At 47.2% G+C, this 22,775-nt stretch overlaps 1 protein-coding gene across 1 annotated transcript; it reads right to left on the minus strand.

Moving 5' to 3' along the window:
• Positions 1-429: 429 nt before the first annotated feature.
• Positions 430-20,621, minus strand: LOC132779111 (protein HEG homolog 1-like). The gene is made up of 12 exons (XM_060782819.2): positions 20,512-20,621; positions 13,262-13,375; positions 12,894-13,043; positions 12,678-12,781; positions 12,357-12,415; positions 10,553-10,731; positions 9,129-9,257; positions 8,829-8,871; positions 4,147-4,184; positions 3,865-3,949; positions 1,597-1,762; positions 430-1,266 (listed from the first exon to the last, which is right to left on the minus strand). Exons 1-12 carry the CDS (start codon positions 20,567-20,569, stop codon positions 1,108-1,110), a joined length of 1,284 nt encoding a protein of 427 aa, XP_060638802.2. The 5' UTR covers positions 20,570-20,621; the 3' UTR covers positions 430-1,107.
• Between the last annotated feature and the right edge of the window lie 2,154 nt (positions 20,622-22,775).

Raw genomic sequence — 22,775 nt, forward strand, 5'->3', positions numbered from 1 at the left:
CTGCTTGTAGTCTGTCCGCAATCTTCTTGCAGCAGCTGAGGATGGGATCTATTGTTTCTTCTGCTTCCTTGCAGAGTCTACACTTGGGATCTGTCATCAACTTTTCTATTCTGGCTTTGATGGCTATTATTATTATTATTATTATTATTATTATTATTATTATTATATTCTTCCTGACTGCTTTACTGCAACAAAGCATTTTACCTATGTACAAGTCTTCGTGAGGAAACTATTCCGATACATATTTTGATTTTGCCTCGCATCGACTTATTACTTTTCCACCTTACAGCCAGGTCTCATATATTTGTGGGACTTTTAATTCAAACGGATGGAAGCAAACCTAATCTAGAGGTTAGATCTTCCCAAGAAGTATTAAACCAGTTTCCCAAAGAGGCCTCCTGGCTGGAGGGTCAGTCGGCCAGACCAGACTGAGGAGGACAAGGAAGCGTTGTTTATTTACAATTGTATTTGGCAAAACCATACTTTAAAAGCCCAGAGATTTGCAAGACCTCGGAGAATCTGTTTCATCTCAGGGTTTGCATGATTCCCAGCAGGCAGGAGGCTTCGCTGCCCATCTTGACCAAGTCAAGTGGACTTCATGGCAACGGGCTATGTTTGCCAGGAGGCTTCACTGACCGATGGACCGACCGACCGGGCAGCCAACCACAGGCCTTGGCCTTGACCTTAGCAAGAAGTGGACCATGCAAAGCTGGACACCAGGCTCCTCCTTGCTATAAAAAAAGGCATGGGCAAACTTTGACCCTCCCTCCAGGTGTTTTGGACTCCAACTCCCACCATTCCTGACAGCCTCAGGCCCTTTCCTTTTCCCCCTCAGCTGCTTAAGCAGCTGAGGGGGAAAAGGAAGGGGCCTGAGGCTGTTAGGAATGGTGGGAGTTGGAGTCCAAAACACTTGAAGGGCCAAAGAGAGAAGCCGCAAGTCTCTTTCCAAATCAGCCCCTTGCAGCCCATTCTGACCTTCCAATATCATCTATTTCTCTCCCCCCCCCCCCCAGGAAATCAGTGAGAAATCCAGTTCCAAATGCACAGTTGGGGAGGGGGATAATGGGGCACATGTCATGATCCCAAGAGACCCCCCACTCCGGCACTTCAGAAGGCGCTCCTCCTGCCCGTCCCCTCCGTCCCATCTCCGACAAAGATGAGATTGGTGTTCCCCGCAAGAGGTGGGGGGTCCGCAGCAGGGGGAGGGGTCCTAGGGCCCCCCAGGAAGGTCTTCATGCTGCGGGGACCGGATCCTGGGACCCCACTCTGCAAGGAAGGAAAACCACAGGGGTTCCGTGAGAGGAGCATCAACTGGAAGTGAAATCCTGCAGATGTGGCCCCCTCCTCTATTTGCCTCCAAAAATGGAATCATGGGGGGCCTTTGAGGGCAAATATGGGGGTAGAGGCACCCTCAGGACCCCCTCCCCCCCTCACACCTGAGACCCCCCTTATTCCCCACCCACTTCCACCCCCTGCCTCCTAGGAAAGGGAAAGGGACCCCAAGGGCCACCCAACTCAGCTCCCCTGAAGGAAGGAGACCCCCAAAGGAAGGTCCTCCAGGCCAGTCCCCATCTATCCCACGAAAGAGAGACTCACCGCTTCCCAGAGGGCCACAGGTGGGGGGCGCCGGCTGTCTCTATGGGGCCCATCCTCCTCTGCCTGGGTCCAGGGGGGCCGAACACGGGGCAGGCTCAGGGCCGGAGAGAGGAGGGGCAGCGGAGGGGGCCCGGGGGGCTCTGGAAGTGGGTCGGGGGCTCTTCTTCTGGGGGAGAAACAAAGGAAGGAAGGAAGGAGAGACCCTTCAGCCCCCAAACACAACTGGACAAAAATGGATGGAAGACTCGGGCATCCAAATAGAAAGTGTTGGGTTTCATCCCTGGACTGCACAAGTCTCCAGTCCTCAATGAGTAGCTAGACTTAGCTATAAGATTAGAGTGAGGGATTCCTTCTCCCACATTCCTATGCATGCTTCTCTCAGAAGGGGATTGGTTTTTACTCTTCTTCCTTTCCACGATCTCCTCTCCGCTTTTTGAAGATGTAGCAATGGAATCTCTGTGAGGGATGCGGTCACTTCCTCTTTAAAGGTATTTTGATTGCCCTGGCTTGGCCAAGTTTTGATTCTCCATTGTTGTTTCTTTCTCTCTGCTTTTGTCTCCCTACCAGTGGGGACGCATTTTGCCTTTCGCCAGGCAAACTGTAGCTGCATGGATACTTTTGACTTTTCATCATTTTTACCTTCCTTAGAAGATGAGCTTAGTCAGCTAGTCAGATCCAAGAACTTTTCTATCTAGAATGGATTTCTTTTTACTTCAATAAATATTTTGAACCCAAAGTTCTGTCTCTGTACTCCTTTTTGAAGATGTAGCAATAGAATCTCTGTGAGGGATGCGGTCACTTCCTCTTTAAAGGTATTTTTATTGCCCTGGCTTGACCACGCGGTGCTGGTCATCACCTTCAAAGCCCTAAACAACTCAGGTCCAGGCTATTTGACCAATCACATCTCCTCTTACAAACCAGCTCGGGCACTGCGACCATCGGAGGAGGCCCTGCTCTCAGTCCCACCCCCATCCCAAGCACGGCTGGTGGGAACGAGAGAGAAGACCAGTGAGTGGTCCCTGGTCAAAAAAAGGTTGGGAACCACTGGTCTAAACTGAATGGATTAATGCAATTTGGCACCACGTTAACAGCCCTGGGGCAATGCTATGAGATTCTGGGAACTGGAAGTTTCCTTCCTTCCTTCCTTCCTTCCTTCCTTCCTTCCTTCCTTCCTTCCTTCCTTCCTTCCTTCGCATGCAAGAGACTAATGGTGCCTCTCTCTTTCCCTATCTATCTATCTATCTATCTACCTACTGTCTGTCTATCAACACATCTGTCTATCTATCTATCTATCTATCTATCTATCTATCTATCTAGCCACCCATTCACCCATCTCTATCTATCTTCTATCTATCCATCCACCCATCTCTATCATTGATCTATCTATCTATCTATCTATCTATCTATCTATCTATCTATCTACCCCTCCACCCATCTCTATCTATTTATCCATCCATCTACCCATCCGTCTATCCATCCATCCCCCTCTTCCATCCACCCATCTCTATAGTCTCTCTCTCTATCCATCCATCTCTATCCATCCATCCATCTCTATCTGCCCATCCATCCATCCATTCACCCATCTATGTCTATCCATCCATCCATCTCTATTTTTGTATCTATCTAGCCATACACCCATCCATCCATCTATGTCTATCTATCAATACATCCATCTCTATATCTATCTATCTATCTATCTATCTAGCCATCCATCCATCTCTATCTATCTATCCATCCACCTCCCTCTCTTCCATCCATCCATGTCTCTCTATCTATCCAACCATCTCTATTCATCCATCCATCCATCCATCTCTATCTGTCCATCCATCCATCTATTCACCCATCTATGGCTATCTATCTATCCATCCATCCATGTCTATTTTTGTATCTATCTATCTATCTATCTATCTATCTATCATCTATCTATCTATCTATCTATCTATCTATCTACCTATCCACCCATCCATCTATGTCTATCTATCAATTCATCCATCTCTATCTCTATCTATCTATCTATCTATCTATCTATCTATCTATCTATCTATCCCCTCCACCCATCTTGGTCAAGTGCCCATCTCCATAAGAGAGAGAGAAGCCAAAGTGGGTCAGAGGACCCTCTCCAGGCCCCCTCGGCTTGCTCCTGGTTTCTCAAGAAGCAGGACTAGACCCTCACACTGGGACTCCCCTCCCCAAACACCAAGGCCAGGACCAAAGGAGGAGGCCAGGGCCTCACTTGGGAGGAGGGTGATGGGGGTCTGCCCCTCTTACCCTGGCAGGAGGACCATCCCCACAAACAGGAGGAGGAGGAGGATCCCAGCAAAGCAGGAGACCAGGACCAAGGCCAGCAGGAAGGCTGCGGGAGAAGCAAAGAGAGGACAGTGCAGGGTAAGAGAACCTGGGAGTTGTAGTTTGACACTGTTTTCAGCTTTCCTGGCTGCTTGGCGGTGCCTTGACAAACTGCATCCCTCTCCATTCCATAGTAGGATGTGCTCCAATGGATCGGAGTCCTGGATAGAGATCAAGGGAGGGGGAATTGGGGGGGGTACTTACGTTCCTGGCAGCCGGGCCCACCGAACCCAAAGGGACACCTGGAAGAGGAAAGGGAGGAAAGGTCACCGCTGCACCACGTCCTAAGGAGGGCACTGCAACCTATTTGGGCCTTTCCTTCCAAGGAGGGGGCCCGAACCCTCACAGAATGCTTCTACTGATGTCAAACACGAATTTGGGGGGGGGGGGGGGGCTGCCTAGGCAGAGACTGGCCAGACCAAGAAAGAGGATCTGGAACACCTGGTGAGACAGCAAGCACCAGAGAAGATTTTTCCCTAATTTTCCCCAAAATAAAGTCTCTCCAAGTTGAAGGAAAGCCACCGAGATGTTTATTTCATTCCAGCTGGAATGGATGACGACCGCAGTAATCTGTCCAGGAGCCAACATAACTCACTGGGCAGAAAAATAGAATATTTATAGCCTTCAGGTTCAATAGTTCCCATCCCCCCCCCACCCCCACCGGAGCTGGCTTTGTTATGATTGGTTGAGCAGATCCAATGAGGGCCCTGCCCCACTTTTGGCCACCCAGCCAATGAGGTGGAAAGGTGGTGGGCAACAGGGAAACAATGAAGAAATGTCTAGTTGACTGGATGAAGAATGGCTGGTGTTTGCCAAATGACCCGGCGATAGCTTCAGGCTCTCAAGCCTGGCCTAGGTTATTGTTTGATTCCTTGAATTAACATAATTATGTAGCCCTGAGAGGTCCTTTGTCACGCTGTCCTGCAATATGGAGTTCATTGATGAAGTAGATGCTAGTTTCGGGAGATCAGGATGTGGCACAGCAAGGAGGCGGATGACAAATCCCCGGCTCCTCGCAGATGGAGAGATAGAATCATAGAATCATAGAATCAAAGAGTTGGAAGAGACCTCCTGGGACCATCCAGTCCAACCCCATTCTGCCAAGAAGCAGGAATATTGCATTCAAATCACCCCTGACAAATGGCCATCTAGCCTCTGTTTAAAAGCTTCCAAAGAAGGAGCCTCCACCACACTCCCTCCGGGGCAGAGAGTTCCACTGCTGAACGGCTCTCACAGTCAGGAAGTTCTTCCTCATGTTCAGATGGAATCTCCTCTCTTGTAGTTTGAAGCCATGGCTCCATTGCGTCCTAGTCTCCAGGGAAACAGAAAGGAAGCTTGCTCCCTCCTCCTCCCTGTGGCTTCCTCTCACATATTTATACATGGCTCTCATATTTCCTCTCAGCCTTCTCTTCTTCAGGCTAAACATGCCCAGCTTCCTAAGCCGCTCCTCATAGGGCTTGTTCTCCAGACCTTTTATCATTTTAGTCGCTCTCCTCTGGACACATTCCAGCTTGTCAATATCTCTCTTGAATTGTGGTGCCCAGAAGATGTCCTTTGTGTTGGGTGATCCAGGATGTCCATAGACTCCATTGTTCTGGATGGCCTGGCTATTAGCTCTCCGAGGCCCTATTAGCTCTCCGAGGCCATTTACTTATTGTCCATGCAAATGGATCTGGTTGAGTCCTTTGTTAGGGGATTATCAGCCCAGGAAGTTTGGAAACTCCAAGAGCCATGAGTTGCTGGTTCTTGAAGAGGTTGCTTTCCTTCATATTTTCCAATATAGACATACATACATATAGGGAATGAGGAATTGGGCAAGGGAGCATACACAGAGTTCATAGGAAAAGGGGGAATCATGCAAGGTCTAAGGAGAAGTCATGACAGCCCCCCCCCCCCCAAAGTTTATAAAAGTTCATAAAGTTTGGCAAGAGTTTATAGAAGTTCCTATAAAGTTAATGAAAGTTAATTTTTTTTAATCGTGTGAGAAGCGACCTGAGAAACTGCAAGTCGCTTCTGGTGAAAGTTAATAAGAACCCGTAAGAGTTCATTGGGGGGGGGGGGGGTGCATGGAAGTTTAGGGGAGCAATGAGTAGTCAGAGTCCATTCATAAAAACAGGAGGAGAGATAGGGGATTATGGGATCAATTCAGCCTGGTGTTCTTGGCAAAGCTATGAATCCCCTGATTTTGAACTATCTTTTACAGAGCCCTGGAAAGCGGGGGGGGGGGGGGGGGTCACCTCCGATCATACAACAGCAGGCATGGGCCAACTTCAGCCCACCCTCCGGGTGTTTTGGACTTCAACACCCACAATTCCTCACAAAAGTTGGCCCATGCCTGCAGTAGGCACACCCCAGGGACCCTTTTGGGGGCGGATCTGGGGCAAATAGGAGGGAAGGCAAGGCCCCCTTTCCAGAGACCCCCTAAAAGTGCAGGAGGGGCTCTCGGTGGAGTTTTCTCCCTCTCTACTACCAGCAGAGAAGGGTTTGCTGCAGCGTCAGCAGAGGGCCCGGCTGAAGGGGGCGAAGGGCAGCAGATCTGGCCGGTGATAAGCGGAGAGGACGAGGGAGGGAGGGAGGGAGGGAGGCCGGAGAGGCAACTGTGGCTCTTGGAGGGAAAAGGCACTGGCTCCAAAGGGCCCAGGACCAAGCCCTGCCTGGATGGGTGCATGCAGTCTTTGCCACACATCTCTTGTCAATTACTTATTCCGAGGGGCGGGGCCAGCACAAAGCAAGCATTCAAGGTCCAGGAGACCAAGAGACTCTCCGGCCACCACTGGCACAAAGAAAGGGACTTGGGTCAGCTGGGGGTACTGGGATCCCCCTTGTGCTCCCACCTCACCATTCTGTTGGTAGCCCTTCTTCTCCAACCCTTCCAGGCAAGAGGGAGGAAGCTCTGGTTGAGAGCACCGTCATGAAAAAAATTACAGCTTGTCTATCTGTCCACCCATCCATCCATCCACCTATCTCTAGCTATCCATCTCTCTATCCATCTCTCTATCTACTGTATCTATCAACACATCTATCTACCTATCTATCTATCTATCTATCTATCTATCTATCTATCTATCCAGTTCTAGTTATGTAGCCATCCATCCACCCATCTCTATCTTCTATCTATCTCACCATCCATCTATCACTATGTATTCATCCATCCATCCGTCTATCCATCCATTCTCCTCTCTCTTTCATCCACTAATCGCTATCTATCTGTCTGTCTGTCTATCTATTTATTTATCTATCCATCCATCTCTCTCTTTGTATCTGTCCACCCATCTTTATCTATACAACCATCCATCCATCTCTATACATCCACCCATCTCTATCTTTCTGTCTATCTACCTATCTACCTACCTACCTACCTATCCACCCATCTCTATCTTCAATCTATCTAGACATCCATCCATCTCTATGTATCCATCCATCTGTCTATCCATCCATCCTCCTCTCTCTTCCATCCACCCATCTCTATCTATCTGTCTGTCTATTTATTTATCTATCCATCCATCTCTCTCTTTGTATCTATCTGTCCACCCATCTTTATCTATACAACCATCCTCCCATCTCTATCTATCTATCTATCTATCTATCTCTATCTATCTATCTATCTATCTATCTATCTATCTATCTATCTATCTATCTTCCTATCCATCCATCCATCCATCCACCCATCTCTATCTTCAGTCTATCTAGACGTCCATCCATCTCTATGTATCCATCCACCTTGTCTATCCATCCCCCTCTCTCTTCCATCCTCCCATCTCTATAGTCTATCTATCCACCCATCTCTATCCATCCATCCACCCACCCACTCATCTATGTCTATCTATCCATCCATCTCTATCTTTGTATCTATCTATCCACCCACCCATCTTTATCTATACAACCATCTCTATACATCCACCCATCTCTATCTATCTGTCTGTCTGTCTACCTACCTACCTACCTATCCATCCATCCATCCATCCATCCATCCACCCATCTCTATCTTCAATCTATCCATCCATCTCTATGTATCCATCCGTCTATCCATCCCCCTCTCTCTTCCATCCACCCATCTCTATAGTCTCTCTATCTATCCACCCATCTCTATCCACCCACCCACCCATCTCTGTCTATCCATCCATCCATCCATCCATCCATCCATCCATCTCTATCTTTGTATCTATCTATCCACCCACCCATCTTTATCTATATCAAAATGGGGTTGGGCTGGATGGCCCATGAGGTCTCTTCCAACTCTAGGATTCTAGGATTCTATGAAGACGACCAGAAGAAAACAGGCTTGAAGAATCAACATGGAACTCTCGCAAAGCATGATATGGGGCGGACCTGGCAGACGAAGTGAGGAAGCGGGAAGGCGCAGCTGGGGAACAATGGACAATGCAGGCCGTGCCCCATAAATCACACCACCTGAAAGGTGAATGTGAATGTCCTGAAGTCAAGAGAGTGGAACAACCTGTTGAAGAGTGACTTCAGGCTATAAAGGCAAGGGACGTCCAAGATCAAGCTGAACCGTGGCAACGAGACGTCCATCCTCTCGAAGAAGGCCGATCATCCTCATTTGGAGAGTGCGTGAGTGCGTGAGATGAGAGAACGAGAGCTCTCTCTCTCTCGATACGATTCTGATGGGTTTCTAATTGGATGATACTCAATAAATGTCACATGAACAGTGTTCAAACCAAGCATGGTCTCTGAAGTGCCTCATTGATCAAAGCTGCCTTACTATGCCTTGAACTCTGCATTAAAAGAACAGGAACCATTTGGGGTTCACTACAACGTTTCCCCATTGATGTGGGGAGTGTCCTGCTTAACGTGGTGAAAGAGAGGCGGAGAAGGGAGGGAAGGAGGGGGTCGCTCCGGAAGGAAGGAAGGTAGGCTCGGCTCACCTGGCACAGGTGCCGTCCTGCAGGAAAAGCCCACTGGGGCAAGCTGTGGAGGAGGGGTGAAAGGGAGAGAAAGATATGAGGGGAGGGTGGCAAGCAACCCCCCTCCACCCCTCAAGGAACCCCTCAGAGAAGAGCCAAGGGGTCCACCTGCAAGGAATGGGCCCTGAACTCAATGGCTCAACAGCCAGCCCCCCAGAATGGGCATCTCCATCCTCTGTCATTGGGGACCAAAGGCCAAGCCCCCCATGGATGGCAGAGGAAGGACTGCTGGTCCCCAAGGGCCTAAAGACCCCACCCCACCTGCGCAGGTGCGATCCATGGGACTGGCCTGGAGGAAGCCCGCCCGGCAAGCGCAATGGAGGAGGCCCTCCTGGGCGGAGCAGATGGTCGAGACAGGGTCGCAGGGGTCGAGGTCGCAGAGGCTCAGGCCTGAAGGGAGAGATGAGATGAGATGAAATGAGATGAGAGGCACCTTGCTGAAGTCGAACATGACCCTCCCCCCATTAGAGATAGTAACTTATAGTTTGCTAAGAGCAAGGACACCAGACTGGATAATAAGGGTTAAGCCTTGGTCAATTTGATGTGTATCGTTTAATCAAGGCTTTATACCCTATTTTCATATATTTATAGCAGAAGGTAACCAATTTATTACTGAAAATCATGCCACAAAAGTATTTGACTTTTTCCACCTGAGGCACACCTGGGCTCCTGATGGCCCCCCATCTCACAAACAAGGGACTCTCTTTCCCCTCATGGATAGATTTCCCTTTATGGACACTGAGGGAGGGTAGTTGGGTTTACTCTCTGTATTATGACTTCTATATTTTCATATTTTCTCCTGTATTTCTATATTTCCCTTCATGTATCTGACCTTGCCCTGACCCTTTTTGCCCCCTTCCCATCTTCCCATCTCCTTGAGGAAAAATGTGTAAGGAAGTTGCCCTGATCCTGGAGGGGCAGAAATTAGCCATCACAAAGAACTCTTATCTATAGACATCCCTTGCTCCCATTGTTCCCCTGTCTGTGCTGGTAAAGAAAACATGGATTATGTTTATTGCCACCCATCACAGGACAATAGACTGGATTGCAGGCCTTTCTAGGACTCGCCAGGCATTGGGACATTTCCTGAGTTTCCATAATCCACTCAAGAATGCATTGTATTCCTTGTCCCACCTCTCTCCCTCCTGATTTGCCAATGCGCCAAAGTGGCAGGAGCCTTCTGATTCGCCCACACACTCAGAGGGTGGCCAAGCCTCCTCCCAGCTGTTGGGGCATCAGCCAATCACTTTTCAGCCAGGCGGAGGGCAGGGAGCGAGGAGAATTGAAACCCACAACTCTGTATTTTCTATAAAAATGCCATTTATTTCTGTAACCACATGCTTTGCTTGGCGAATGATTGCTGCTTTGCATCCTTTTCAGTTGAATCGCTAATAAACCTCGGTGGCACTTCCTTCAACTTGGTGAGACCTTTTATTGGGAAAATCAGGGAGAAATATTGGGTGCTTCTCTGTCTCGCCAGGGCAACGAACTCTTTGAGGAGTCTGATTGGTCGGACCCCTAAATTCCAGCTCTATACCATTGCCAGAAAGGAAAGCCAAGCCCCTCTTCCTCCTCACAATGCCCCCCCTTTCCCTCTTAGGACCTGAACGCTGAAACCTCTGACCTGGGGTGGGATGGGGTGGGGGAGGTAGACAGGAGTGACCCCTGCCTTGGCTTCCACTCACTCTGGTAGGTGTCCATGTCCACTTGGCGCAGGAAGACGCAGGCCAGGCTATGGCTGAGGGGGCTGCTCCTGTCACGGCACTGCGCCCAGAAGGCAGCAAGGGCCCCCTCCACCTCCTGGACCGTGGCCGGGATCCAGGCCGAGAAGTGGTGGGTCAGAGTCACCTCCGGACCGGGCCACCTGTGGAGGGGCAGATGGTGTTGCGCCTCAGCCAGAGATCCCCTTGCCCCTTAGCATCAACCAGGACTCCAAAGCAATAATACAACAGCTTATTAAATAAGGGAAAAGTCACCAAAAGGGATAAGAAAGGGAAAATCCAATCAGTAATCAGAAAAAGTAGTCCATAAGTAAAAGGAAAAAACCAATCAAGCTGGTGAGGAATCATAGAATCCTAGAGTTGGAGGAGACCTGGTAGGCCAGGGGTAGGGAACCTTCGGCCCTCCAGGTGTGATGGACTTCAACTCCCACAATTCCTTGAGGCTCGGCATTCGCCCCAAAGGCTTACACGAGCCTCAAGGAATTGTGGGAGTTGAAGTCCACCACACCTTCGCCATCCAGTCCAACCCCATTCTGCCAAGAAGCAGGAATATTGCATTCAAATCACCCCTGACAGATGGCCAACCAGCCTCTGTTTCAAAGCTTCAAAAGAAGGAGCCTCCACCACACTCTGGGGCAGAGAGTTCCACTGCTGAACGGCTCTCACAGTCAAGAAGTTCTTCTTCATATTCAGGTGGAATCTCCTCTCTTGTAGTTTGAAGCCATTCCTCCATTGCGTCCTAGTCTCCAGGGAAGCAGAAAGGAAGCTTGCTCCCTCCTCCTCCCTGTGGCTTCCTCTCACATATTTATACATGGCTATCGTATCTCCTCTCATCCTTCTCTTCTTCAGGCTAAACATGCCCAGCTCCTTAAGCTGCTCCTCATAGGGCTTGTTCTCCAGACCCTTGGTCCTTTGAGTCGCCCTCCTCTGGATACATTCCAGCTTAGAGTCAATATCTCTCTTGAATTGTGGTGCCCAGAATTGGACACAATATTCCAGGAGTAAAACACTTCAAAGAGAATAAGTCAAATAATCCAAAAGGTACAGGAAAAACAAGAGTCATAACATGAGCATGAATCCAGGGCAGCAGAAATCAAAACATGAACATGAGTCCAGAAAACCCACAAACTTTGGCTAAAACACGAACTGGAAACAGGACTAGAGATCCTCACTACCTCACAGTGTTGCCTGATCTGAAGGTTCAAAGAAGCGCACTCTCATTTAAGGACTGCAAAACATGAATGCATTTCTTTGGCCTTGACTTTCTGACTTCCTCTGAGCTTCCTTCTCACGAAGCCTTTTGAATTTCCTAAGCTGAATGTTTTGCTCCCTCAAAACAAGCCTGGCACCCCTGTCGAACACACCTGCTCTCTCAGGTGAACTATCCCGGCCTTCCAGGCCTTTATCAGGAGTTGCTCTGCTACCTGTAGGCAAAAAGTCATCTCCACCATTCACAGTCTCCCCTGACCGTTGAACTCCAAAATAGTTTCATTTCCAAGTCCCATCTCACAGACAGAATCTTGATCTAAAATCCTCTCAGTTCCCTCAGTGAAAGAACCATCTACCACTCTCCAAAGGCCCTCCAGGCTATGGAATCCCGATCTCATCTACATGTATGTGAACCACAACAGATGGGCAGCAGAGGACGAGAAGGATGGACGGCATGATTAACCACCTGTGGCTCAGTATTCACCTGGGAAATGCTGGGGGGGGGGGTAGTGAAACATACCCCCCCACACCCTCATTGTCCAGTTGGTTCCCAACTTACTTCATCTCCTGGACAGATGTTCCCAGATAGCCATCCAGGTGTCCTAAGATGCGCTGGAACTGTTGGGGTGGATGGAGAGAGTATAAGGGGGGGGGAGCTGGGTGGTGTGTCAATTTTACCTCTGACCCCCCCCCCCAGTACGCTCCCCCCAATTCCTGCCCCTCGTCTCTCTGGCCCACCCCCAGTGCTGCTAACCCAGTGCCTCTCACCTCTCTGGACCACTGTGGAGGAAGACCGGCCAGGTGCCAGGGAGGGGCATGGGGCCAGGCCAGGGGGGAGCAAGCCCCAAAGGAAGGGGGGATGTGGGGAGGGGGTCCTCACCAAGCTCCGGAGCTGGAAGTCCACCTGCTCCTCTGAGGGGGCTTCCAAGGGGGGCAGTGGAGGTGGTGGGAGCAGCAGCAGCAGGCGGGCAGCGAAGACCCTGGCTTCATGGGTGAGAGGAGCAGGCAGTGGTGGTCTTTTAAAATGGGGAGTGGGTAGCCTGGGAGGGCTTGGCCCCAACCCCCAGGTGTGCCCCCTCCCTCCCCCTTGATTTACCTGGAATGCAGCCCAGGGTAGGGTGCAGGTGGTAGCCCAGCCCACAGTGGCAGAACCTGCGCCCAGACCCTTCCTCCTCTTCCTCCTCCTCCTTCTTGCAATGGCTCCACGGAGGGCAGTCCCCCTCCCCTTTGCAGGCCAGGGGGGGCTCTGGTGGGGAGGGGGGCAAAGAATGCATCACTATACAGGGCTGGAAGAAGTGTGAGAGGCCCACCTCAAAGGGCTGGTGGTGGAGCCTGGAAATGGGGGCTGTGGGGAGGTCAGAAGAGATGACCTCCCCATGTTCCCCATCACTTGCTGTTATGGTCCCCCCCTTGGCCTTGCTCCAGGTGCTCCTTCTTCCCCTTGACCAACCTGTGGCCACTCACCTATCACCCCCATGGGCCGATCCACTGTCGTCCATTCAGTCACAGTCTCCATGGTGGTGGGAACAGTCCAGGTGGTGGAGCCCACGCCCGTTGACCAGTTGGCTATGATGTCCTCTAAAAGAGGGAGGGGAGGGTGGCGGGAATTGGGGAGGGGGCAACAGCCTTTGTGTCATGCCATGTTTGGTGAGCCCCAGAAGGACGTGGCTTCTGGTGGGCGAGGCTGCAAGGCAGGCATTCACACTCAAGCACTTGCAGGTGAAGGAAAGGCCTTGGGCAGGGGCAGGTGCAAAGGGACTTTCCTTCAGCTGCAAGTGCTTGAGAGTGAGTGCATCATAATTATTATTATCATTATCATTATTATTATTATTATTATTATTATTAGAAACACAACAAGATGAGTCCACAGCCTTATTATTATTATTATTATTACTATTATGGGCATATAGAATCATAGAATCATAGAATCAAAGAGTTGGAAGAGACCTCATGGGCCATCCAGTCCAACCCCATTCTGCCAAGAAGCAGGAATATTGCATTCAAATCACCCCTGACAGATGGCCATCCAGCCTCTGCTTAAAAGCTTCCAAAGAAGGAGCCTCCACCACACTCCGGGGCAGAGAGTTCCACTGCTGAACGGCTCTCACAGTCAGGAAGTTCTTCCTCATGTTCAGGTGGAATCTCCTCTCTTGTAGTTTGAAGCCGTTGTTCTGCGTCCTAGTCTCCATGGAAGCAGAAAACAAGCTTGCTCCCTCCTCCCTGTGGCTTCCTCTCACATATTTATACATGGCTATCATATCTCCTCTCAGCCTTCTCTTCTTCAGGCTAAACATGCCCAGTTCCCTAAGCCGCTCCTCATAGGGCTTGTTCTCCAGACCCTTGATCTGCTCCCTCCTCCCTGTGGCTTCCTCTCACATATTTATACATGGATATCATGTCTCCTCTCAGCCTTCTCTTCTTCAGGCTAAACATGCCCAGTTCCCTAAGCCGCTCCTCATAGGCAGAGGCGGCCCTAGGTAATTTTCAATGGTAAGCAAAGAGTATTTTGGCGCCCCCCCCCCCCAAAAAAAACAACAATTACACACACACACATATATATGGGCATGGACAAATTTTGGTCCTCCAGGGGTTTTGGACTTCAACTCCCACCATTCCTAACAGCCTCTGGCCCCTTCCTTTCACCCGTTTCCTGCTTAAGTGGCTGAGGGGGAAAAGGAAAGGGCCTGAGGCTGTTAAGAATGGTGGGAATTGAAGTCCAAAACCCCTGGAGGGCCAGAATTTACCCACACCTGGTGTAGAGCCAGCCTATATCTTTGCATACAAACATTAGCATGAGTCATGGAAATTGGGTGTTTTGAGTGTGTCATGTTCTTGCGAGTAACACTACAATTCCAAAAATCTGGTGATGCACTCTCCACTGTGAGTGAAGGAGAGGCCAAAGAGCAATGGAAAGCCAAGACTTTGTCCTGAGGTTCTCTCTTCTTGGAAAGTCCAGTTTTGCACTAACACAGCCACATGACCTGCAGCATCTCCCGAAAGCCTCGTTTTACAAGGCGAAGGACGGCTTGGGAAAGGGTGGGGAAGAAAGCAGGGTGCCAAGGCACGCAAGAGTACTCACAAACTGCCCAAGAAAAGGCTGAGGACAGAGGCCAGACACTTTGGAAAAGTCAAAGGGTGCATCTACACTGTAGAAGCAAAGCAGTTTGACACCACTTTAACTGCCGTGCCTCAATGCTCTGGAATCCTGGGAGTTTAAGATTTGTAAGGTCTTGAGCCATCTTTTCCAAAGACTAGTGCTTCACCAGCCTACTAGGTGCATATACACTGTAGCCTTAATGCAGTTTCATAGACTCCTAGAGTTGGAAGAGACCTCATAGGCCATCCAGTCCAACCCCCTATGATGAAAATAGTCTCATCCATGCACAGAGGCACTCTCTTAAGGACCTCAATTGGATGGCCATAAAGATACTTGCTACGTCCCTGCCATACTTGCTTTTTTTTTTTTTGTCGTGTCAGGAGCAACTGCTTCTGTTGTGAGAGAATTGGCCGTATGCAAGGACGTTGCCCAGGGGATGCCCGGATGATTTTGATGTTTTATCATCCTAGTGAGAGGCTTCTCTCATGTCCCCGCATGAGGAGCTGGAGCTAATAGAGGGAGCTCATCCGCCTCTCCCCAGATTTGAACCTGCGACCTGTCGGTCTTCAGTCCTGCCGGCACAGTGCTTTAACCCACTGCGCCACTTGCTGAATGCCTTGGTCCCTCACCAAACTACAATACTTTAGCCTTCTTTGTAAGTGCTGGTGCTCCACTAAACTACACTTCTCCAGGATTCCATAGCATTGACTCCTGGCACCTAAAAGTGGGGTCATAATGCATTAACTTTACAGTGTTAGATGCACCCAAGGTTTTTAGCCTTTCTTACTAAAATGCTGCCTCACCAAAAAAAAATTTATGTGTCAGGAGTGATTTGAGAAACTGAAATTCCTGGTATTGAGCCATGGCTGTTAAAAGTCAGCCAGACTACATTCATTGGACAGTGGAGATGCACTCTGAGTTGCAATGAAAATACAGTTTTACCTATACAGAGAGGGTAAGACTCTTCCTTAGGACCTCATTTGGATGGCCATAACGATTGCAATACTTGTAACAGAGTGCTGGTGCCTCACCAAAACACAAGTCCTAGCATTGAGCCATGGCAATTAAAAGCGAGACTCAACTGCATTAATTCTACAGTGTGGAAGCACCCAACATCTCTCAGAATTCCCTAGCATTGAGCCATGGCACTTAAAATTGGCGCCAACTCAGACATGGACAAGTTTTGACCCTCTGGGTGTTTTGGACTTCAACTCCCACCATTCCTAACAGCCTCAGGTGCTTGAACAGCCTTTTCCTTTTCAGCCGCTTAAGCAGGAAAAGGGAGGAAAGGAAGGGGCCTGAGGCTGTTAGGAATGATGGCAGTTGAAGTCCAAAATGCCTAGAGGGCCAAAGTTTGCCAATGTCAGGGCTAACTTCATTAATTCTAAACTGTTGATGCACCTAAGATCTTTAGCCTTCTTTACCAAAGTGTCCTGGTGCCTCCAGGATTCCCTAGTATTTATTTATTTATGGTATCAGACCAAACCAAGGGTACCTTTGTACTGTATTTAAAAGAAAACATGCACACAATCAAAGTTTGAAAACTTGGCATTATATTATATAATTTATTTATTTATGGCATTTATATGCCGCCCTTCTCACCCCGAAGGGGACTCAGAGTGGCTTGCAAGATATATATGCATACAATATATTATAATATTATTAGTAATATTAAATGTAATATAAAATATATTATATTTTATATTACTGGGAGCCCCCGGTGGTGCAGTGGGTTAAAGCACTAAGCTGCTAAGCTTGTTGACCAAAAGGTCGCAGGATCGAATCCAGAGAGTGGCATGAGCTTCTGCTGTTAGCCCCAGCTTCTGCCAACCTAGCAGTTTGAAAACATGCAAATGTGAGTAGATCAATAGTATCGCTCTGGTGAGAAGGTAATGGTGCTCCATGCAGTCATGCTTCCCACATGACTTTGGAGGTGTCTACGGACAATGCCAGCTCTTTGGCTTAGAAATGGAGATGAGCATCAACCCCCAGAGTTGGACACGCTGGACTTAATGTCAGGGGAAAACCTTTACCTTTACTATAAAATATATAATTATTATTTTGTATTATTATTAGTAGTATTATATTATATTACATTATAATATTATAAATATTATATGAACACACAATATTAAATATCCTGGACTGGCTGGAAAGCCTGGGGCTGGATTTCAAGCCTTTTGCAGAAACCACAGCTCGTGGAGAGGGAGAGGGGGAAGGGGGAGAAACTTGGGAAACTAGGAAACACTCCATATTCCCCAGATCTGACCCTTTACAAACCTCGAGAGCTTCGGGGGAAGATCTCGACGGAAAGTCTCTCCTTCCACGGGAGAAAAGGACGCAGGAGGGAGAAGGGAAAGGAAGAGAAAAGAAGGGGAGCCTGCTCTTGAAAAGGATGAGGGTAGAGAGAGAGAGAGAGAGAGAGAAGGAAGGGGAAAGGAAAGGAAGGGAATCCTGCTCTTGGAAAGGCCGTGGGGAGAGAGAGAGAGAGAAGGTAAGGGAAGAGAAAAGAAGGGGAGCCTGCTCTTGAAAAGGATGGGGGGGGGGGGGAGAGAGAAAAAGAGAGAGAGAGAGAGAGAAGGAAGGGGAAAGGAAAGGAAGGGAATCCTGCTCTTGGAAAGGCCGTGGGGAGAGAGAGAGAGAGAGAGAAGGGAAGGGAAGCCTGCTCTTCGGGCAAACCATTTGCTGCAAGCCAAAGAGAAGCAGGCGGGAGCAACAACAAAGAGTTCAGTCCCTGAAGGCAACACACCAACACCTCAGGACTCCTCCGGACACCAGGGAGAAATCTCTGCTCGTCCCAAAGTAGTGGGAGGAGGAAGAGAACGAAGAGGAGAAGCCATATTCCAAGCCTTTCCTCCCCAAAACATTGCAGAAAAGTAACCAAATGGGAATGAGTTTCCCACACCAAGTCACGGATTGTGGCCAAACTGAGACTACAACTCCCGAACCCAATGGAGGGGAAAGACAGGCAGAAGAGGCGTCTCTCCCTTTGCCCCTCCCACGGCTCTCCTTTTGTCCACTTTGCTCCCTCTTCTCTCGCCAGCCCTCCCCAGGCCAGGAAGCGCCATATTGATCTTCCTCATGCTCTCCACCGAGTCCCCCGTCAGTTCTCGTTTCCCCCGGAGGCCAAGCGAGGGAGCTCAAGGGCGCCCCCCTGCGCCCCCCCCCAAGACGCGCACTCTAAGCAAAAGTGTAATTTGCCTTGAGCCGCCTCTGGAGGCAGAGAAAGATTGCGACTCGCAACTGTGGAGGGGCATTTACAGAGGCGCCCCCGGCGCCCCTGGAAAAACAAACTATTCAGCAACCGCTTACTTAGCGTAATGGAAGAACCGCCCCTGTCATAGGGCTTGTTCTCCAGACCCTTGATCATTTGAGTCGCCCTCCTCTGGACACATTCCAGCTTGTCAATATCTCTCTTGAATTGTGGTGCCCAGAATTGGACACAGTATTCCAGATGTGGTCTAACCAAAGCAGAATAGAGGGGTAGCATGACTTCCCTAGATCTAGACACTATGCTCCTATTGATGCAGGCCAAAATCCCATTGGCTTTTTTTGCCGCCACATCACATTGTTGGCTCATGTTTAACTTCCTCCCCACGAGGACTCCAAGATCTTTTTCACACGTACTGCTCTCAAGCCAGGCATTGTACCCCATTCTGTATCTTTGCATTTCATTTTTTCTGCCAAAGTGGAGTATCTTGCATTTGTCATTATTGTTATTATTATTATTATTATTATTTGAAACACAACAAGATGAGTCCACAGCATCATCATCATCATCATCATCATTATTATTATTATTTGAAACAGAACAAGATGAGCCCACAGCATTATTATTATTATTATTATTATTATTATTATTATTACGGGCATATTATTATTATTATTTGAAACACAACAAGATGAGTCCACAGCATTATTATTATTATTATTATTATTATTATTATGGGCACATTATTATTATTATTTGAAACACAACAAGATGAGTCTACAGCATTATTATTATTATTATTATTATTATTAGATACACAACAAGATGAGTCCACAGCATTATTAATATTATTATTATTATTGGCATATTATTATTATTACTATTATTTGAAACACAACAAGATGAGTCCACATCATCATCATCATCATTATTATTATTTGAAACAGAACAAGATGAGCCCACAGCATTATTATTATTATTATTATTATTATTATTATTAGAAATACAACAAGATGAGCCCACAGCATTATTATTATTATTATTATTATTATTGGCATATTATTATTATTATTATTATTTGAAACACAAGATGAGCCCACAGCATTATTATTATTATTATTGACATATTATTATTACTATTATTACTATTATTTGAAACACAACAAGATGAGTCCACAGCATTATTATTATTATTATTATTATTATTTGAAATCCAACAAGATGAGCCCACAGCATTATTATTATTATTATGGACATATTATTATTACTATAATTACTATTATTTGAAACACAACAAGATGAGGCCACAGCATTATTATTATTATTATGGGCATATTACTATTATTACTATTATTAGAAACACAACAAGATGAGCCCACAGCAGCATTATTATTATTATTATTATTATTATTATTATTATTGGCATATTATTATTATTTGAAACACAACAAGATGAGTCCACAGCATTATTATTATTATTATTATTATTACTATTATTTCGGGCATTCTATCCTGTCGTTCTCACCTCTGAAGAGGGACTCAGGACAGCTTACAGCATGCAGTCCTTAGATGCCCAAAAACAATACATTAAAAAACGCCCAGTTACAATTAACACAATTGAAACAATTATAAGCATTCAATTTGCAACATGTCCAGGGTGACTCCTTTCCTGCAGCTGAGCCCTGATCCTGGGGAGAAGGACCCAAAGAAGGTGCTCCAGACCTGGCCTACTTGAGCGCCATTTGGGTCTGGGGTCAGCAGCAGCAGCAGGTCAAGGGTTCACTCAAATGGGGAGGGAGGGAGGGAGAAGACGTGTGCCCTTTTGCCCTTTGCCCTCCTCCTTGCTTCGTCCTTCCTCCTGGTTGCATAACCAGTGCCAAGAACACTGAAAGCTCCTCCTTGCTGGAAGCACTGGACCGTCCCCTCCCTCCAAGACACACAAACAACCAAGACTTTGGGGGGGGGGGGTGTCTTAAATCCCCAAGAGGAAGGAAGGCTCAGTTGGGGGGTGCAATGCAATGGGGCTGCCATCCCTGGCAATCCCTAGGAAGAGTGTGCAAGGGAGCAATGCAGCTGGCCAGGGATTGCAGCCCTATTGCATTGCTTTAATGCATAATTAATATGCTTACTGTTCAGATATATGGTTTGGCCACCATAGATATATAGTGGCCAAACTATATAGCTAAACAATAAGCATATTAACGATGCATTAAAGCAACAAAACCATGAAAACATAACAAATAAGACAACATTTAGACATTCGAAACACAGAATTGAAACACCAAGTATAAACATTGGAATCACATGATCCAAGTGACCCTTGCTCTTGGGTGAGGGGGGGGGTGCATCCAGGGCTGAGAAAGGAGTGCCTTCTGCTGCCCCCCCCCCTTGGCTGCTCCCCCTTACCTGCTTGGAGCGCCCCCACCTGCAGGAAGGCTATGGCCAGGCTGAGGCCCACCCACATCTCTGGCCTAGAAGTCCAGAAGGAGATGGCCCTCTGTCCGGCAGGGAGGGAGCGAAGAAGGAAGGAAGGAAGCCAGGGGTCAATGACCCCCCCCCTCCATCCCTCCCTCCCTCCCACCTGCCCCAGGTACTCATTAACAGGAGCCCGGCCAGGGCCAGAGGCAGCCAAGCAGGGGAAAGGGGCACCTGACCAAAAGGAGCGGATAGTGGACCACAAAGCCCCTCTGACCCTGAACCGGACCCTTCCTCAGGGTCCAGTGAGAGGAAGAGCAGACTGGGGTGCAGCGTAGATCAGGCACGGGCAAACTTTGGCCCTCCGTCCAGGTGTTTTGGACTTCAACTCCCATCATTCCTAACAGCCTGCCTAGTGTAGATGCACCCTTTTATTTATTACCTGTGTGTGTTTCAACTGTAAAATAAAATGCATGAAGATGATTGGTCAGGCAATACTTGGAAGCAAGCTGAGCCTGGGACTTTTGGTTACCATTACATTGCATAATAATGATAGCAACAATAACAGATTTTATTTATTACCTGCGTGTGTTTCAACTGTAAAATCAAATGCACGAAGATGTTTGGTCAAGCAATGCATGGAAGCAACAACATATTTTATTGCATGTGTTTCAACTGTAAAATAAAATGCATGAAGTTTATTGGTCGGGCAATGCTTGGAAGCAAGCTGAGCCTGGGACTTTTGGTTACTATTACATTACATAATAATGATAGCAACAACAACAACAACAGATTTTATTTATTGCCTGCATGTGTTTCAACTGTAAAATAAAATGCATGAAGATGATTGGTTGGGCAATGCTTGGAAGCAAGCTGAGCCTGGGACTTTTGGTTACTATTATGTTACATAATAACAATAGCAACAACAACAGATTTTATTTATTACCTGTGTGTGTTTCAACTGTAAAATAAAATGCATGAAGATGATTGGTCAGGCAATACTTGGAAGCAAGCTGAGCCTGGGACTTTTGGTTACCATTACATTGCATAATAATGATAGCAACAATAACAGATTTTATTTATTACCTGCGTGTGTTTCAACTGTAAAATCAAATGCACGAAGATGATTGGTCAAGCAATGCATGGAAGCAACAACATATTTTATTGCATGTGTTTCAACTGTAAAATAAAATGCATGAAGTTTATTGGTCGGGCAATGCTTGGAAGCAAGCTGAGCCTGGGACTTTTGGTTACTATTACATTACATAATAATGATAGCAACAACAACAACAACAGATTTTATTTATTGCCTGCATGTGTTTCAACTGTAAAATAAAATGCATGAAGATGATTGGTTGGGCAATGCTTGGAAGCAAGCTGAGCCTGGGACTTTTGGTTACTATTATGTTACATAATAACAATAGCAACAACAACAGATTTTATTTATTACCTGTGTGTGTTTCAACTGTAAAATAAAATGCATGAAGATTATTGGTCAGGCAATACTTGGAAGCAAGCTGAGCCTGGGACTTTTGGTTACTATTACATTACATAATAATGATAGCAACAATAACAACAACAACAGATTTTATTTATTGCCTGCGTGTGTTTCAATTGTAAAATAAAATGCATGAAGATATTTATTTGTCGTGTAAGGACAACCAGTCATTTATTTGAAGATGATTGGTCGGGACATGCTTGGAAGCAAGCTGAGCCTGGGACTTTTGGTTACTATTACATTACATAATAATGATAGCAACAACAACAACAACAACAACAACAACAACAACAACAGATTTTATTTATTACCTGTGTGTGTTTCAACTGTAAAATAAAATGCATGAAGATGATCGGTCGCGCAATGCTTGGAAGCAAGCTGAGTCTGGGACTTTTGGTTACTATTACATTACATAATAATGATAGCAAAAACAACAACAACAACAGATTTTATTTATTACCTGCGTGTGTTTCAACTGTAAAATAAGATGCATGAAGCTGATTGGTTGGGCAATGCTTGGAAGCAAGCTGAGCCTGGGACTTTTGGTTACTATTACATTACATAATAATGATAGCAACAACAACAACAACAACAACAACAACAACAACAGATTTTATTTATTACTTGCGTGTGTTTCAACTGTAAAATATAATACATGAAGATGATTGGTCGGGAAATGCTTGGAAGCAAGCTGAGCCTGGGACTTTTGGTTACTATTGCATTGCATAATAATAGCAACAACAACAACAGATTTTAT

The sequence above is a fragment of the Anolis sagrei genome, chromosome 6, assembly GCF_037176765.1.
Source record: "Anolis sagrei isolate rAnoSag1 chromosome 6, rAnoSag1.mat, whole genome shotgun sequence".
NCBI lineage: Eukaryota > Metazoa > Chordata > Lepidosauria > Squamata > Dactyloidae > Anolis > Anolis sagrei.